The 20,504-nt window shown below is 39.2% G+C and overlaps 1 protein-coding gene across 1 annotated transcript; it reads left to right on the top strand.

Annotated features, from left to right (window-relative positions):
• The first annotated feature begins 16,972 nt into the window (after positions 1–16,972).
• hmx3a (H6 family homeobox 3a) lies at positions 16,973–20,232 on the top strand. The gene is made up of 2 exons (XM_038736818.1): positions 16,973–17,648; positions 18,614–20,232. Exons 1-2 carry the CDS (start codon positions 17,360–17,362, stop codon positions 19,231–19,233), a joined length of 909 nt encoding a protein of 302 aa, XP_038592746.1. The 5' UTR covers positions 16,973–17,359; the 3' UTR covers positions 19,234–20,232.
• The last annotated feature ends 272 nt before the right edge of the window (positions 20,233–20,504 follow it).

Here is a 20,504-nt window from a genome sequence, read left to right as displayed (position 1 = left end):
AAAGCTCCAAGAGACGTGAGACACACTTAGAATTAGCTGTTGAGTTTTGATATCTGTATGGACCTGCTGGAATGACTATTGAGTCTGAGTAAAGATCGGTCTGAAATGGATAACTTCGCTAATGTGAGGGAAGTTTTAGATTAATGAGGCTTCTGTCCTTTTGAGTACAGACTGCTAAATTGTTTTTTATATGTCAATTTCTTTTAGTGTAAACAAACAAACCATGACTTGTACAGTTACACTGTCAACTACTACAGAAAAATAAAAACATAAAAGTCTAACAAACAGTTAATGTAATTTTGGAGTTACTAAATGACACATGGAAATGTGTCATTTAGTTTAACTTTAAATCAATACCAAGAGGAGAAACAGGTATTTTGCTGTATTTTTTTTGACAAAGGTTTGCTATGGTAATATTGTTCTTGTTTTGATTTACAGACATCAGAAAATGCAACAACTAATTTCTGCAGTAATGGAAAAACAACACATTTAATGATAGGATAAATAAATCTGAAGAAATCCTACCAGAAAACAACATTATAAAGACAATTTCCAAACAACAGCAGCAGCAAACCTCAGGAACCTCATGAAGAGCAACAGAAGCAAATAATATTTTGCTGGGTAGAATCTAAGGACAAGTTTGAAACATTCGCAAAACATTTGCTTATAATTATCTAATGACAGTCTAAACCTTTTTTATATTGACTGAATATTTTAGACAAACGCTTCCAAAGATATTACCGGCTTTGGTCAAAAAAACAAAACATAGTTTACTACTGAGGTGTCATAAAAAGAAATAGAAAAAGTAGAATGGGAGATTTAGTGATGTCCCCAATTAACATATAAAATCCTTGGGAATGAAATAACAATTAATTTGGGGATATAGGGGTATTGCATTGACAAAAATATCACAATATTTCAACAGAAAATCTCAGAATAAAGTAAATATGCATTAGCATAAGCATCAGTTTGAGAAGCCAGTTTAAGGGTCATTTTGCTATACTGTAGCTGGACATCAACAAAAGACCTCTGGGGGTGTAACACATTTTTTAAATTTGTAATCCAGGGAAGTGAACTCTAAAACCAAGGCCACTATATCTGATAGTGTTCATCACTGCAAAATTTGTGACATAATGAGTTTTGTTTTTCCAAACCAAAAGCTCTCTATGAATAGACAATTATTGATTAAATTGCCAGAGACCATCACTGTAGATACAGTTGGATTATTTTAGTTTGTTGAGTGAAATATTTTAAAAAGATGCAGTTTGCACATAATGGACAGCAGTACACTGTCACATCACGCAGTAGTGTTCAGCTCTGCACTGTTGGTCTGTCAGCTGGAGATCTGCACTGTGCAGTCTGCACTGAAAGAGGTCTTAACTTCTTTAGTTCTACAATAACATGTTTTAATATTGGTTAAATAATTTGCTACTTTCCAATCCAAATCTATTTATTTCATAAACATTCTGGAGCATCCTTTTCATGATACTTGTCAATATGTGTATAATCATTCTTGTTTTAAAGGGTAACTTAGGTATTTTTCAACCCTATTTTCCCATGTTTTTGTGTCTACGTGACTACTGGGGACAAAAATTTTTAAATTGTTCCACTATTGAGTGAGCACGCTGCAGTCGGCTGAGGTGAAATCAGGTTGCAACATAATCCTTCTGGGCAAAATCGCACCGTCAAAGTGCATCCACTAAAGTGCTTGTTTTTGTCACTGACAGGTGCAGGTTGCTTTTATATGTGTCTGACAACAACCCTACAGAGATGGACTTTTTTGTAAGATCCTTTTTGTTTAACCAGAAGCAGTAGCTACTGTATATTGGTTTCTTCAAAGCCACCAGACTACCTTGATAAAAACAGAAATTTTCCCTCGCAGAACACGGGAGTTCTTGGTCTACCCAGGGTCTACCTCTGCCACGATTGATGAGTTAATGTGTTACTTTGGTGTTTTTGTTTGTTTGTGTTATTGTGCTACTTTGGTGTTTTAAACGGTTAAACACAAAAGTCACACAATAAAACACAAACTAACCAATCAAGGCAACTGAAGACCAGAGATGTAAAACTATGATTGGTGTCTGGTGGCTTTAAACAGGGCAATATTGTGGCTGTTTCTGGTAAACAAAAAGGATACTTTTTTATCTCTGAAGGGATCCTTTCCATAATGTTGTCAGACACTTATAATAACAGTCTGAGCTTAGTGGACGTACTTTGATGGTATGCAATTGCCCAAAAAGATTACATTACTGCCCAGTTTCGCTTCTGCCGACTGCAGCTCGCTTGCTCAATACTGGAGCAATTTCAAAAATTGTTCTCCCCATTAGTCACTTAGACACACAAACATGGTAAAATAGGCGCCAGCTTGAAAAATACCAAAGTTGCCCTTTAACATAACAAATTCTTAACACAAAGGAAACTGCACTTGGAGCAAAAGACATTAATCCAATCTGCTGGTACTGCCAGAATTGTACTGATTTCTATGTGTGTAAATACAAAACATGTCACTCCCAATCAGAATCGTGCACTGTGTTGGAACTGTCGCCTTTATTGGCATTATCACAGAGTACGGAGAGTTTCCAACTGCAGTAAAGCCGGTTGGATACTCCATCATACAGAGATGTACTTTAACAATATTAGCAAACATTATAGATAGCAGAAACTACAGTAGCTTCAGTTTGAAGCTCCAGGAGCTGCTTCCTCTCCCTGCAGTGGCTCCATCTCTGGTCCTCCTGCAGGCATCGTTAGCCAGACAATGAGGGGAGCAACCTAGGCCATAATGGGAGGGTTGACTGACCCTTGACCCTGTATCGATCCGTTGGCTGTGTCCAGCTGGGCCTCCCCAAACCCAGTCAGCTGGAGAGATGTTTAAAAGCTAACACCCCGGCTCCCATCCACTCCGCTACACAGTCATTAATTACATCATTTACCTGTGACAGTGACAAACATGCCCGGCCACGCCATCGTTTATTAGGGTCACTGTATAAAGCCCAGGCCAAACCCAGATCAAAAGTATGTGTGTGTGCTTGTGCAATGGGGAGTGAAAGACCCCATCTCATACAGTATGGGATTATGAGTGTAGATGCATGAGTGTGACTGCTTTGTCGTGGCCTGTCGAGCTCCTTAGTGGGGAAGTTTATTTTGATTTATTGATATGTTAAAAGACAAAGATTGCCAATTTTCTTATACAGTCAAGAATATGAGTATAGATTCTAGAAACGGGGGGGATCACAAACAAAACCCCCAGCAGAGTTCATCATTGTAGTACTTGTAAACACCTCACAAGCAATGGTATTTGACATGTTTTTGGATCTTTTCTGTATTTACTTTCTATGCCAATTTGCTGACTCAGTTCTTGGCTGGTCTTTGTTGTCTTTGCTGCTCACGAGCAGCTGGACGCTTATGGCCCATTCATTCCTCAACTTTTGTTACGGCCTTTCCATTGCCTCTTATTTCTGCTGGTGTCGACAATTCAACGTCTACCTAAAAATCAGCCCCTTTCCCCTGCCTTCACCCCTCTATCGTTTCTCCTCTTTCAGCATCTTCTCTCCTTACTATAGCCCTCTACACAATAAAATATCATTGGTTTCCTCTTGCCATACCTTTCCCACTACACACTGGTATTTCAATCTCGACTCAATCGAGAAGGCTGACCTGCAGACATAAAGAATTGGCTTTAAGGCTTTCGAAATGGAACTAAATCTGCTTCAGGTCACACTGGGGGAAAATAAGCAGCAAATGTAAGTAAGCATGAAATAGTTTTTCATAAATAATCCAAATGACAGCAGGCTTTCTAATGGTGCCAGGGGGCTGTAAAAGAATATGTTGCCAATTTCTCCTCTATTAAAGTGAAATAGAAAGCCAAATACACAACGGTGCTGACGGAAAAGTTGCATACTTGGGCCCGTTGGAGTGGAGATTGAGGACACAGTTGGGTGTTAGAGGTAGTTGCAGTTGGAGGTAAGGTGGTGGAGTGATTGCTAGCCTTACAGTCAAGGTCTTTCTACTGCAGGAAAAAGAATGCCCCTCTTTCACATCATATCAATTGGTCAATAACTGCCCCCTTTTCCTGCGTGTGCACAGGTAGGCAGCTCTAATCTGTCCCTGTGCAATGGTGATTTGATTTGCACTTATGTTATTACAAATAATCAATGCTCCATTTTGACAATACAAGTGTGTGCAAGTATACATCATCAGAGAGGCAAAAGGGGAGAAGCATGGAAAGATGGAAGAGCCATTAATGGGAATGCCATTGACAGAAAAGATAAATGCCAGGATGTAACAGTTCTGCTTGGTTTTAAAAAGTCTAAATAAATGCACAATCATCTTAGTTCTACTAAAAATGAGTATTCAGATCAGATATTGCAATACAAAAAGACTCATGATAAAGTCCTGGTTTCAAAATGTCACGTAAGTAAAAGTACACAATAATTATGACTCAACCATATGTACTTCAAAGTACTCCATGTAAGATATTTTCCCTGTGGGTGTGAGTTTATGTTAAATCATTTTATTATTATTGAGGCAAAAATGCGTAAGTAGCATTTATTAATGTAGTTGGCCCAGCTAATTAGAACAATTTTAATGGATATACTATTTATGTAGTTCGATCTATAGCTCATCCTAATTTTTATATGTCTCGGTAAATAAAGTAAAGCATTTAAATTAACCGTGGTGGCTTAAAAAGAATTGTTCCCTCTGAAATGTAGTGGAGTATATGTATAAAGTAACATGAAATGGGAATACTCAAGTAAAGTACAAATGCCTCAAATTAGTACAGAGAAAATGTAGTTAGTGTTATTCCAACTCTGAAGGTAACATTGCTGTATCTGAGTTTCTATAAAGCTGTCACATCTTATAAGGCTGGTGTGTACATATATGTGGAAAAAAATGGTGTTACATAATGGCGTCATAAAGCATTTGATTAGGCTGTTTGGTGTTAATCCAGCTTTGTAAGTGTACTCTGTGTGTGTGAAATAGAGAGGCTGATTTGAACTCCCCTTGAGTCAGAATCTGTTATTTATTGCTATTAAATGGTTAATTTTCTTGGGTGCCCTGAGGACTTTGGGTTGTGAGGAAGATGGAGTTGTCAAGGATTGGTGTGAATGCCTGATATATTAGGAGAGCACTTCTGAGAAATCCATTTAGAATTGGTGCTTTTCCCTTGTATGTATACCATTTTTACTTAAACAGAAGGAAAATTTAGATTTGACTCAGACTATTTTCATTGAATATTACGTTTGGGGAGTATTTTAATATAGCTTATTTATCTACTGTAAAGCTACATGACCAAACCCCTTATTTATCAGCCTGTGATAAATAAGGGGTTTGTTTTGGACTTTAGTAAAAAAGCAAAAGTAAAATTCTTTTACTTGTACTCCTACTTGCAAACTTTCCAATCTTTTTATCGAAATCCTTACAATTCAAAAATACTTATGACTCATCTACCAGCAGCAGAATTTCTTTCCTGCTTAAGTTCAGTTTTTGTTTCCATTTCAGCTGATTTTCTATTATTTTATCCCTATTTATACATTATACATGGTATTTAATTGTTGTTCATTTTACGTGTTAATTGCTAAATATTAGGAATTTCCCACAAATAAAATTAACAAAAAACATTATTTACTTGTGTTTTTGAAGAATATCATATTGGTACCTATAGGGATTTGCTTCGATTCACATTAGTGAGGTCAGGCACTGGTGTTGGGCAATAAGGTCTGGCTTGCAGTCGAATAAATAAAGATAAAAGTTCGTGGACACCCCTGTCTTTTGGTAGACAACAAACTTTGTTGCAGAGGTATTTCCAGGTCATCATCAAATGTGTTGGATGGAGTTGAGATCAGGGCGCTATGCAGGCCAGTCAAGTTCTACCACACCAAGCTCTCAGTGAAAAGGATTTTCCCCAAACTGCTGCCATAAAGTTGGTTGTGTACCAAAAGACAGGGGTGTCCACACACACGTACTTTTATCCTAATTTATTTGACTAAATACATAATGCTGGAATAATGCTGGAAGAAATAAATACACTAAAGTCTAAAGAATCTAACTCAAACTCGCTCTGTGTATGTTTAAATTCATGTATGTGTGTCTGAGTGTGCGCGCAGGCCTCTCTTGTCCCTGCTCAAATTTCCTCTCATTAGGCAGTCCTGTCAGCTGCTGGAAGAGGCAGAGGAGCCTAACTAATCAGCTGACAGTAATAGCACTCTTTACCACCCCACAACACAAGAGAGGGAGAAAAGAGAGCAAACAAACACCAATTACTGTCCATCTCCAGCAGGGTGGCAATCATGTTAGGTTGCTCTTTGTGATCTGTGATATGTGCGCCTTGCTATACTCTCAGATCAAATAAGAGTGTCACTGGAGTTGTGTCCACTGGAAGGGTACGAGTATTAGTGTCAAGTAGAAAAACACAATTTTAGTTCTCTGATTTCCTGTTTTGTGTGGAGGTGTAAAGAGGTCGGTAACAGTTTAACAGTACTTAAGTATCAAAAGTATTTAGCTTGTATTGAATGTAGGCTCAAAGATGCACTAGGTAGTGCTTAAGTTCTCCAATACATGCACTTCACATCACAGAGCTGGGTAAATCTGCCTTTTCCCATTTGGAATGAGTTGCAAGGTATACTCAACTGGGAATCTTTACCCTCTTTGTTCAAAAATATTTTAAAATCAGTTTTGACAGAACAATGTTATTTCTTTTATCAAGTGCCATTATTGGCATTATTATGGTGACACCGGGACCAGACTTAGGTGGCAAAAGACTCAAGTGTTGGAAAAGCAAATCAGTATCCTTCATGAAGGTCTTTTCATTAAAACTGATAAATGAAAGTAAATGGTCCGAGTTTACTGCAGTTTGATGTCCCCCTCACGCTGAGTTTAGACACGAGGTTGAAGTGCTGCGATATGTCTTAGTAAGTTACCTACTAGTAATTTTTGGGGCTTCTTGTGAACTCCTCCTCTGATGAGGTGGAATCATGTGGAAGCTGTGAGGTCTCCTCCTTATTTCCCTTTATAAAGTCCAGATCTACAATATAATACACAGTGTATATTTCTGTAGTAAAATTTCTGCACACATTACTGATGAATGTGGCTATTGGCGAATTTTAAGTTGTTCATGCAATTATGAGTGTGACATTTCATTTGAAGCCTTGAGTTTGAAATATTGGCCGTCGCCATCTTGGTTTTTTGGAACCAGAAATGACCATTTTTGGACTAGCTGAGGACGGATATGCATTGTTACACATGACAGGTCGCCTTCGTAGCAACTTGTCAAAAACAACGTAGCTCTGCCCTTAAGCATAGCCTGCTTTAGCATCTATTTTACTCTAAATGGGACCACAATTTACAAAATGAACATCATGCTGTGTTGAAAAAGGCTTGCTAGCAACTGAGACCATAAACTCATTAGGAAAGTGTTTACTGAAGTAATAAATGAATGAGAAATAGGGTCATTTTATCATAGACTTCTATACAATCAGATTTCTTTTTGTAATCAGTGGAATTTCCCCCTGCTGGCCATTAGAAAGAATGCAAGTTTAAGGCACTTCAGCATGGTTTCCCTTTTGAGACCCAGAGCTTCCCGATTGTGTGATATGCAAATGAGTTTGAGGTTTACGTCATCTGTTGTCCAGTAAGTTTTAAACTTTGGAAGCAGGATTGCAGCCGCAGGATCTTTGACCATGTCCCTGAAGGACTTGTTCACACCACCAAGATTGCATCAAGCAAGGACTTGCAGAGTTTTGTGGATGTCTTGACTTGTTGAAGTTTGAAAACCATGACACTGAGTGTTGGTACAAGCCAGCCCATGTGTACATTGGTCTCCCTGCAAGACGTTAATTGCTTTAGTGACAGGGGCCATAGCAGCGATGTATTTTCCAAGAAAGGCCATTTCTGCAGGCTTGAACCTATGAAAGAGCAAACCTTTGATTAAAACAATAGCATCTATATTTTGCAGTAATTAGTTACTTTTTATACTCATCAAACTCGTCAGTGACTCTTTGTGTGACTCCACTCCCATCAGGATAGAAATGTTATTACTACTACATCTTATGATGTCATACCAATGTTACAACATTTGCTGGTGGTAAAAAGCTATAACCTTTTTACCACCAGCATTGATAACCTATTGTATGTTTCATCTGAGTGGGGAGATTCGACATTCACCGTGGAAACCAAGTAAAAAAAATGGCAAGCAAAACGTTAATGCTTGGGCAACTAAAATTCAGGATCTTCCTTGACCAGGATATCAACAACTTCAACATATTAGAGCTCCTCACTTTTCTCCTCCTTATCTTGGGTGTCATAGTCATCCTCATCCTACAATGGGGTTGCACCTTCTGCAAAACTGGGGTTGTTGCTGTTCTCATTAGATCTGTAGTCTAGTTGTAGAGACAACTTTTTCATGGATCTTGAATTCAGAGTGTATGCTGTGCATAGCAGTTGTCATAACATCAAACGTTTGCGACCCCTTTCTTTGTCAACAGGCAAGCGCTGCAGATCATCGTTATATATTGTCTGGGTCAATCCAGTGCCCCGTCATACCTATGATGAAGCTGCTTCTTCTTGAACTCCAGCAGTCAGTGGTTGTAACAATGTATCTGTACCATCTGTAACAGAAACGAGCCACTGCAGAAAAAGTTTAGGTGGCGTGTAAAATGTAACTAGTATGTTGGAAATATATTGGAGTAAAAAGTATACATACCTTTTTAAAAAATTTGGCGAGATTGATGGTTGCTAATATTATATATAATACTCAGTCAAAGTACAGAGTTGCCCAAAAAATACTAAAGTACAGTAATGAAGTACATTTACTAATATACTTTACACCACCATTTTGTGTAGGTATTTCCTCTGTTGTCTTCTTCAATTTTGGAGCATTCATTCCTCTATGTGTTAGATAGCTGCAGGTTTTCTGTTGATGCAAAAAAAGCTGAAACAAAGAGGCAGCTAAAGTGCTATTTGTTTTGATTGGTCAGTAATGGGCTTTTATTCATTAGTCAATATATTGATTCATTAATAATCAATTTTGGCTCATTCCTAACCCATGAGGTGAATCTCAATCCATTTCTTGAATTGCCTGAGACAAGATAAAAATTGACCCCTGCCCTTCGCATATTAAATTCTGACGAGAAGATCTGGTTCCTCTTAAATGTAGAGTTTTGTCACATAACAGTGTGCACACATCAGTCACATGTATATGTTATGGGCCATCTGGCTTCAGAGGCTGTCTGAGAGATTGAAGCTGAGGTGAGACTGTCTGCTTTCTCTGGCCTGTAGATGCACCCATCTGTGGTTCTGGTCTCACTCGAGTCAGTTCCTCTGGTCTGCCTGCGGGGGTCTAGGGTAACACTTTCTCAGCCCTTTCAGGGTCACATCCTTGATACCAACAGCTCCTCAATTATGCAGTGACACAGAGAGAGATCAGCTGTCTTTTGTGGATGTGGACAAGATAATATAGTGACACCGAGTGTGCATTACGCTAATTCTCTGGGTCAAGGCTCTGGGTTTATAGCCAAGCTCTTTAGAGGACAGTATAGCCAGTTAACCTTATTTTAATGTGTTTCTTTGAGGCTGGTATTCGGTGTAGATATGTCGGATCACTTTGCTGATTTGAATTGTTTTGTTCAGTTCAAAGATTTGTAGTAACTGACTAGTTCTTTCACTTGTTTTCCAAGGTAAGTGGTCAAATTGCTGGTGCACTTCAGTCTTCAGTTCAGTATTTTGCCTGTTTAAGATGTTACATTCTGTTCAGCACAAAACTAAGCTTGTGCAGAACAGTTTCTTTTGCTGTGTTCACAGACACAAAATAGTAGGCAGTGGCCTCTCATAAATCTGTAGCTGTGTAGGAGTGGTGAGGAGCACCAGTGGGTTGTGCTCCAATGCTAAAAGCTACTGATTCGTTCTGTGAAAATGATGATTCTGTGTTGACTGTTTAGTTTGAAGACTTGGTGTTAAAAAATACATTTTTATATGTACTGAACACCTCTAGTCCACTTATGTTACAACCCGGTTTGGATGTTTGGAAGTTGCTAAAGCTACAATCGTTTGGTAAATTTCCCCATACAGCATCACCCTAAATACATTGTATTTAAAGGAACAGTACAACAACTTGTGAAATATGTTTATCCGTGTTTGTGCCGAGAGTTGGATGAGAAGATCAATACCACCCTTATTTCAGTACTGTAAATATGTAGCTGGAGCTAGCAGCTGTTCAGCGTAGCTTAGTATAAAGACTGGAAACAGGGAAAATGCTAGTCTGGCTCTGTCCAAAGGTAACAAAATCCACCTACCAGCACCTCTAAGGCTCTCTAATTAACACATTCTATCTTTGTTTAATCTGTACCAAAACCAAGTGTACAAATGAGAATTTGCCATTTTACAGGTTATGTGCTGGATATTTCTATTCCAGGACCAATAACTTCCTGGAGTTTCCGCTGGTAGTCTGGTATATAACCCCACTTTAAATGTTGAATTTTCGCTTGTGAGCTTTAAAAGGTACAGATTTTCTGCCTTTGGACAGCGCCAGTCTAGCTACATCCTGCGTTTCCAATCCTTATGCTATGCTAAGGAAAGCTAACCGACTGCTCGCTCCAGCTGCGTATATACCATACAGACATGAGATTGATATCATTCTTGCTGATCAACTCTCAGCAAGAATAAGTGTATTTACCAAAAATGTTAAATTATACCTTTAATATTTTTATATGAGTTTACATGAATCAATGATATGATTAGATATGAAACAAACAAGTTCCTTTTTCAAAACTACATTCTTGGTTGAATGAGTTGCCCGGGTCACATTTAGATATTGTTAAGTGGCTTTGAATAGCTCCCTTGATTTCACAGTTCCAAATGACCCGCGATAATCAGGTCATTAAAATGAGCCCATTCTCCACATCTGACACACTTCCACTCCCGCCTCATCTGAATAACAAATCAGCTCTGGAGTGCTTTCTCAAACAGAAAGGGGAAAAAAAGAAAAGAGAGAAAACTGACTTTCTCTTTATTTTTAGGTTAACCTTATCTCTATATTCAGGAGTAAAGATGGTAAGTAAGCTAGAGGGGAGAAAAGGTCCTGTCAAAAGTGCCAGTGCCTGTGTGAAAGTACCCGGTTTTCTTAATTCATCCCTTAGGACCGGATAAGTCTATCAATCTGTTAAATTGGAAAGCCATTAGGTGCCCTGGTTTATGTGTTTCAAGCTGTTAACTAGAGGCTGATTGATTGTTGTTCCTTTGATGGGATATGCTGATCTAATCTCACTGTGTGCACGTTTGCAATAAATTACACAATTCATTTCCCCCATTTAGAGGAGAGAAAATCACACCTCTAGGCATGCCTACGCTCTGCAGGAAAAAGAGCAGGGAACCTATTTTATGGTGCCATTTAGCCAGCAAGCTTTCAGCGATCCCAGCCTTCTTTCTAACCCCCTCCCTCGCCCTCTACCACTCCAAAAAATCGAAGCATAATCAAGGTGTATGTTTAGAAAATTTATTGTTATAATTTCCCCCCATAATCTCTTCCATTTTCCTGCAGCTGTGCTGACATAGATCATCATCTAAAAAGAGAAAATGGATAGCAGTTTAAAATTTATCGGTCTTTGATTCTCAATTATACGTGTTTATGACTTCATCTGTCTTCAGTGACTTCAACCTTTTCCATTATGGTGGAATATTGTTTGTACGGAATCCATTAAATTCACAAGGCAGGACTCTAATGGTGGGGCTGCAGCGATTTGCAGAGGGAAAAGTTTTGAAAGGTTGGCTTTAGGAAAAGCGCGGCTGTTATGACACAAGAAATTGCTTTATTGATGGTCTGCTCTGCCGCCTGTGCATTTGGCCATTTGTTACCCGGCCCATATCTATATCTCAGGCTGACACTGATGAGAACTTTTCTGTTGCCCTCTCTAGATTATCGAGTTGTAATGACACATACAGGCAGGCTGGGTAAAAGCTGACGATCCAGGGCAGAGTTTTTTGGAGGTACAGAAGGTGGATATTGAGGCTGGGTGCCTGGAGGGCTTGGATGAAGCTGCTCATAATAGAGAAAAAGGGCTACATCGCTCCTATGACTGTTTCCATCCAAACCTTACAGAGGTCATCATCTCTGCTGAGAAACAATAAAGGATGAGAAAGAGTGATAAAATGTGGATAAAATGAGAGCAAGAGAGATAAAAAGGAGAATACGCCTTCTCTGTACTCATAAGGCTACATGCTAAGCGACATTTTCATATTATTTCTAAAACATAGTGATAGTGAATATTAGAGCCTTATGTGACTCAAGTACATTTGTCAGAAGAACTGTCATTCCCCTCCTTACATAAATGTTGTTTCCTGTTTACACAGGAAGTAACAAGACTCCCTCTAGTCAAGCGGCCACTGAAGTGTTCCAACCTGGATGACATTGAGCTCCTTCGACTGGCTGGTGCAAGGGCCGAGTAAAAGCTAATCAGGCTGTAATTCAAGATTCGCCCGGCCACTTACAATCAATACTTGCACAATCCCAATTAAAGCTTGCCGGGTCAGTGGAGGGCCACCAATTCCCTTACAAGTTAAAAGCAATACTTAAAACTAAGCAATCTCAGTGTGGCCTTCATTGGTTTAATGGAGTTTAAAAGTGCAGAAAGGACACAGGTTACAGTGATAAATGCTGCTGTTTGTGTGGCTGCAGTGTGACACCAAGATCTTGTTGTCTAATGGGATACTGAGCAAACTCTCTGTTTGAGTTCCTCATACCAATTGAAAACAATATGTTCTGAAAGGCGACATGAATGGATAGTGTTTCATCAACTGACATCCGTGTTTACCAAAGCCTAAGAGTCACTTAGTACTATTGCATAGTGTTTAGTCTGTCATAACAGAGGCTGGCTGTACAGCAGAATGTGATCAATATAATTATTCAAATAGGCTAAAATGAAAAAAGCTTTTTTTCTTTAATTTCACTGATTCCTAAACAAGTACAAAGACTCAGGACCTCAGAACCAATGGTAGGAAGCAGCAAAGTACATTTACTCAAGTACTGTTCTTAAGTAAAATTTTAAGTATTTCCATTTCATGCCACTTTATACGTCTTCTCCAATACATTTAATAACGAAATGTTGTATCTTTCACTCAGCTTTAGCTTCTACTTACTTTACAGATTAAGCTTCTACAAACATTTTTACATAATACGATGCACTGTTAGATGAAGGTTGAAAAGTGAAACTTACACTAACAGTAAATAAGTTAGTTAAAATGAGCCTAATCTTACTAGCTACAAGAGTACAATTCTTCTTTCTCATTAATGCTTCATATTATACTGTAAAATAAGATAACACTCACTGGGACAGTTTTTATGCATTGAGTACTTTCCTTTTTAATAGTTTAATACATTTATATAATAATGCAGGGCTTTTACTTGTAATGGAGTATTTTTTCAATGTGGTTTCAATAAATTATGTCATTCCTACACCACTGAACACATTTGTCTGACAGCTTCAGCTACTAGTTACTTTGAAGATTAAGATTTTACATAAAACTGTCATCAGTTTATTAAATATAATACATTTCTGTAGATTAAACTACAAACCAGTTTAAAATATTAACATTAGCTCCACCTTGACCAGTGACGACAATAAAATGCTACTTTCACATTAACAGATTTTTTACATTAAGTGTATTTTCATTTTTGATACTTTAAGTACATTTTAATATAGTTATATTAGTTACAAGTACACAATAATACTTACTTTTATTTCTAAAGGAGTATTTTCATATTGCAGTATTAAGTAAAGCATCTGAATACTTCCTCCACAGCTGCTCAGAACTCAAAATCACAAGCTCACAGTTCCACCGTCAACATCTCGTGCCCACCTATTTTTCCCCATTTTCCTTTCAGTTTTTTCCCTCTGAGCTCTTGCCGTTGCATCCCTCTCTTTTATCACAATTTTGACCCACAGAAAGGAATTCTCACAAGATATCAAAACAAAAATCTATATTTAATATGGGAGCAATTACAAAGCGAAGTTGGCTGCACAGGGCCGTTGTCACCAGAGCGCGTGTTTTTCATCAAATAGGTCATTAGACGATGATGGATGTAAACCTATAAAGTATCTAAACTGGACCTTTTAACAAACCACGAGCAACACTATCATTTCTCTAATAGAACCTGCTGACCGTGTCATTCCCTCCTGCCATTTGTCATTTTTCCTTGTGAAGTAATCAATATCTGGGTGCTTTGAAATAAATAATATAAAAGTCATGGTAACCTACCCGAGGAGCAACAAAAATAGACTTATGGAGCATTCAGGAGGCCTATATGGCCTCTGGGCAGTACTGTATGTTTCTAATCAATGCATAATATGAACTGTAGTACAGACTGCAGGATCTTAGTTTGTTTATTTTCATGGTTAGCATTGGTTGTGTTCTTTTTATTCCCAGTTAAGCGTGTTGGACATTATAGTAGTAGTAAAATATTATTTATGGTGTAAATATTACTAGGTCCTTCAACAATCTCTATTGGACTATTCAAAAACACAACCTGGGAATCAGGCCAATATGACAAATGCCTACAAGAATCACTTTTATCCAAGGGTTAAAATAATACAAGGAGGAATGATATCTGCACACTGAACAGCTCCCAAATGATATATTTATTTATTTTATTTTGTCACACATACATTCATCAGGCATCAGCATCTTTTTGTGTTTCATTTCCTACATCCTTACACCTTCTTTCCTTTATTGAAATATTATGACATGTTTAAAATGCTTCACAATAATCTTCAACAAGTCTGTATATTTTTTAGCATCACTTCTTTGTGTTCAGTGATGTGAAGTGTATCAGCAATATAAATACTGCAATAAACATGGGTGAAATTGTAACCAGAGATTAATGCTGTCCCAGTGTGGATAGAGCTTTTGTGGACCCAGTGACAGTACCCAAATTGTATTTTGGGAAATAAATAAAACTGGTATCCACCTGATTCAGTAGTACTGCTGTAATAAAATAATAAATATGACTGCATGATGTAAAAGTCAAAACATGTAATATAGAGATGTATAGTCTGTGTCCCAGAAATTAAAGACCAAGAACTGCTTATCCAGTTTCTAATGAGCGGTCCATTTTCACAAATACTAACTGAAGCATATCAGAAGGATGTGAAGTATTTGGATTTTGTACAAATAGAAGCGCCCAGCCACATATACACATTTTGCACTTCAGTCTGAGAGTGCCATCAAATACCTGTGATGTTTAAGAAAGGTGGTAATTGCATCACAGTAACAGATATCTCCACTTGAGCAGCTCACTAAATGAATAACACGTGTTAATTACATGGACATGCATGTAAGAACTCTACATGATGGGAAAAGAAGCACCATGGCACCCAACGCAAGCTTTACCGTGTCACCGACACCCTTTATTATGGCTGCATATCACATGTCTAATGAGTGTCTTTAGGGAATGGGTGATGATGATAATGATGAAATGAGTACATGTCAGTTAGGTCACACATGTGATCCAACTGTTTCATATTCTAACACTAATCATAAACACTACACGCCTGTCTCCAGTCCTAATCTATAGCCTATAATTTAGTGGTTTACCTTGTGGGGACCTGTTTTGTGTCCCCAAATAGGATGGGAGTCCACACAATGTGACCGTGTGATAGGGCTCCTGTCCCCACAACGGGATTAATACAAGCAGCAACACTCTCTCTCTCTCTCTCTCTCTCTCAGGCTGTCTACACAATTGCATTTCCTCCTTGTGGCCCACAGAGGGCGCTGTCTCCTCGTTCTTCCTCAACTCCAGCTTCCAACCAATGGACTGCTTTTTAACAAGTCAATTAATATCAATGAGTGAATATACATAGCACATTTACAAAGAGTGCAATCTGAGGGATGAATTAACCAAATCGATTAGGGAGGAATAAATGACTGTGCGACCCGCAGACATTGTGGAAGTGGCTCTCGCTGAAAATCAATGAATTAGAAATATGAATCTAATCGCCCTTTGGTGACACGTTGAGTAGCTGCAGCCTGATCCCAGGCCTTTCTCATATTGTGTCTGAGAGCCTGTGAAACAAAACATTTGGGGACTAATTGACGATTAGAGTGCCGGCATGGTGACCATACACGTTTAGTTATATAGCCTACTTAATTTCGTATTGTCAAAGTTGAACGATTCTGCACAAGAAAGGAGGCGTTTTAACCTAGGCCTACTGATTAAAAAAAATAGCACATGATTCCGATTTGCACCACTTAAATTGGTATTACAGTTATTTTATGAGTATGCATTGTAGTGAGAGTATTGTTTGCTGTTGGATAGGCCAAGCTGTTAGATGGCTGGCTTATTCACCTCTCTCTCTCTCTCTCTCTCTCTCTCTCTCTCACACACACACACACACACACACACACACACACAGGACGTACTTTGTCTAATTTGCTTTGTATCTGTTTGTAATCTGTTTGAAGGGACTATATAAAAGCATCACACGTAGGCCTTGGATAATCAATGCAAGCTTTAAGTAGGCTATATTTTTAAGAAAGTGATTTCTTTAAAACAAATACCTTTTGATTATAATTTTAGACGTTAAATATAGTCTAACATTTTATCCTAAAATCTATTCATAAATGGTCTAATTTAAATCCTACAACCTGAGTGAAAGTGGTTAAATATGGGCCTATATAAAAACACAACAACAACACTGGATTACGAGCAACCTTGTGCGGCCAGTCTGTGCCTGACTGTAATGTTAGTTATGTGACGCGGCGCTTATCCCAAACCTTCCTTTTTGGCGCTAACAGCCCTGTGTTCATTTGCTGCCTAATTGGACTATATGAGACCAATAACAGGCGAGCACACACAGCCTGCAGCTATAGCACACCGAAAGGGGAGGATGGTCTCTCTCTCTCTCTCTCTCTCTCTCTCTCTCTCTCTCTCTCTCTCTCTCTCTCTCTCTCTCCTCACCGTCTCTCCCTTAATCCCATTTGCCATTGTACATGCCCAATCGCCTATACTTTCCGCATTTAACTTGGATGACATTTTTATTTCATCATTAGCATCAGACGCCAGACTGACTGACACGGTGGACACAGTTTGCGTGTTGACGAAAGAGCCCGGAAGGAGACATCTCCATGTTTATACATGTGTTTTGTTTAGCCTACCTCGCAAACATTTTATTTTGTTATTTTGCTTGCCTAGAAGGACGTGTGTTTTAACGCGCACTCCGGGTGAAGATCGAGTCTCCGCATAAAATCACTGAGAAGAATAAAACCGGGACTCCCCGCAACCAGGATATCGACGATCTGTAAGTCAGCCTTGCTATCCCCCCCTATTTTAATTCCTGCTTCCGTGGTCCTCTGCGTTCAGACCACAGCCACAGCGATGCCAGAGACAACGCAAGAGACGTGCGCTCCGGCCAAGGACTCTCCTTTCTTCATTAAGAACCTGCTGAACTGTGATAGCAAACCATCCAAACCCAAGCCCGTGCTGGCTGCCGCCAAGGCGGCCTTAGAGGGAGGATTTTCCCTTTCCCAGGTCGGGGACTTCAACTTTCCACGCTTTGACCTGCCCGCACAGAGGTTCAGTCTACCGGCTCACTACTTGGAGCGCACCTCGGCGTGGTGGTACCCCTACGCCCTAAGCTCATCCGCCCACCTACACAGAAACGAAGGTAAGACCGACAGACAGAGCACAACTGTATTTATTATATAGCCTATATTATGGACACAGACAGATTATAACTTACGAGAAAGCAACTGTTACATGTTTAGCCTTTGAATTCCATCTTGATGTTGGAGTTTTTCGCGTTCAGTATTTATATTAGAGAGGGAAAACTTTTTCAGGATGTCCCCTGTGCATTCTGTGACACAGCAATATGTTTTTATCAACTGCTCACTGCACTTCCTACTCAGATATGTAGGCTAGGATTTTGTGCGTTTTTGATGATAGGAAATAATAATACATGCCTTCATTTTACCACACCACAGACTGCATAATGATTTGACGCCTTGTCCTCTACCAAGGCCTATTTTGTTATGCCACAACGCGGGATAATAGATCAATAAAGTGACACACTGAGCATAAAATGAAGTAGACATCATCAAATCATCGGATGAGTGTGACGATGCGCAGCGTGCTTTTGATTTGTCTATTGGCGCTCACTATGAACATCTTACCCCAGAGGCTCCGTTACTGACAGCGTTTTACCTGCCTGTTTCGGTGATTTATTCATGTGGGATTTATGCTGATATGAATGGCACTATCTTACGTTTATGCAAAGAAAGGAAAAGATTTTCGAAAGCTTAAAAGTGACTGTACAACCCTGATTTGTTCTACTAAAACTATAAATAAATCAGGCCTAAATATTTTGAACACTATTTCTTTAATCTATTAAAAGTTTTTTTAGCTGGGTAAAAATAATTGGCTATTTGAATATACTTGACCACGGTGTTGTCAGTCATGTCTAGCTCTATGTTTATCTCGCAAGCCATATGTTTCTGGCACTACTTATAACCATTTTAGATTTCCCAAAGCACCATGGGCTGCCCAGTATCAACAGGCTTTATTTAATAAAACCCCAAACACATGGTCCGGCCCCAGTGTTTATGACCACATCTCTCTGTGTCCCCATTTCAGTCACCGAGAAACCAGGAGCCAGAGACTCCTCTCCAACCTCAGGCACAGACAGAGACTCGCCGGAACTGGTACTCAAATCCGAACCAGATGCCAAAGACGACGACGACGACGATGAGCACAACAACAAAAGCGGCGACGAGATAATCCTGGAGGAGAGCGACACGGAAGAAGCCAAAAAAGACGAGCTGGAGGAGTGGAAGAAGAGGGACGACGACAAGAAGCCGTGCCGCAAGAAGAAGACGCGCACGGTATTTTCCCGGAGCCAAGTGTTCCAGCTTGAGTCCACCTTCGACATGAAGCGGTACCTGAGCAGCTCGGAGCGGGCCGGCCTGGCCGCGTCCCTCCACCTGACGGAGACTCAGGTGAAAATCTGGTTCCAGAACAGGAGGAACAAGTGGAAAAGACAGCTGGCCGCGGAGCTGGAGGCAGCCAACCTGAGCCACGCCGCAGCGCAGAGGATAGTCCGGGTGCCTATCCTCTACCACGAGAACTCGGCCTCGGAGAACGGAGGCGCCGGTGCCAACGTGCCCGCCAGCCAGCCACTGCTCACCTTCCCGCACCCGGGCGTCTATTACTCGCATCCCATCGTCACATCCGTGCCGCTGCTCAGACCGGTTTGAGTCTTTGCGGCACAAGTTGGTGTTTATTTTCCAAATCAACTCATCCGAAAGTAAAAAAAAAAAAAAAGACTTAGCCTAATATTTTTGTACAACTGACTGAATGAAGAAACAAGGAAAAAGAAAAGAATAGAGACACACTGTCAGGCCTACATGGACCTACTTTGGCAAATATATTGTCATGTGTCATTTTCCATAAGGGTGCCGTTTACACATAATCCAACAACTCAAACTTTGTTTATTATTATTATTATTATTATTATTATTTATATTATTATTATTATTATTATTATTATTATTATTATAAACCTATGTAATTATCACCTCAGGAGTCCATCTGCTTACACTGCCTGATGAGTGTCTTATTTTTCCACCATGACTGTTGCTGGGCAGGCCAACTCTGTGTGATGTAAAAAAAAAAAAAATAATAATAATAATGTTTACAAAAATTGGCGGCTTAAAGGCGCGGGCCTGAAATCGTCTGACATAGTCTAATTATATGATTTTATTTTCATTTCCAGAATTGATTACATGATGATGTGCAATACACTGACGGTGTGCTGTGAATGGGAAATATAGCCTAGGGCCTACATGTTTTTTGTCATCTGTTCACGGTGGAATATTGATGAGGCTTTGGTTGTAATTTCCCTTTTTTTGTTTTGTTTTTTGAAGCGCTTGACGGGGGACAATCAAGACACTCAAACTGTAAACTACCCATGTAGCTTTATGTTTAGTTTTGGTGATTCTCACTCTTGTTCTCTCCACATGGACACGCCCTTCAAGCACAAGTGTGAGCTCCAATGTCTCTTAATCTACTTTGTGTTTTTGAACAGGAGCGACAAAAATATCACTGGTGTAAAAAATATGTAAATGTATGTATTTAATGAGGCCCAGGGAGAAGGGCTGCCACTTGCAGCTTCTCCTTTGTACAGTAAAAACAACGTTTTGATATTGTATTGCTGAACCATGTTGTGAAATAAATGGAGAATATTCCTTACATTTTAGGATATTTTTGTATGACTTCTGTATCCAGTGATGGATTAGAAAATCTCAGTAATTACCAGGGGAGGTTAACATATATATTTTAAATCACTGCAATATAAAACTGTTAACATATTGTGCACAAGAGACACCAAAAGAAAACAAAATATTAAAAGTAGATGATGAGCCAAATAAATCTTCTGATAATAGATACACGTCGATCCCTCCATCAACACACACACACACACACACACACACACACACACACACACACACACACACTTGTAGCTTAG

Source organism: Micropterus salmoides, unplaced genomic scaffold, assembly GCF_014851395.1.
Source record: "Micropterus salmoides isolate LMB-PRFRI ecotype aquatic unplaced genomic scaffold, ASM1485139v1 Ms_hic_scaffold_22, whole genome shotgun sequence".
NCBI classification, from domain to species: domain Eukaryota; kingdom Metazoa; phylum Chordata; class Actinopteri; order Centrarchiformes; family Centrarchidae; genus Micropterus; species Micropterus salmoides.
Note: the sequence above shows the minus strand (reverse complement) of the source record. Positions and strands in the feature narration are given on the sequence as shown.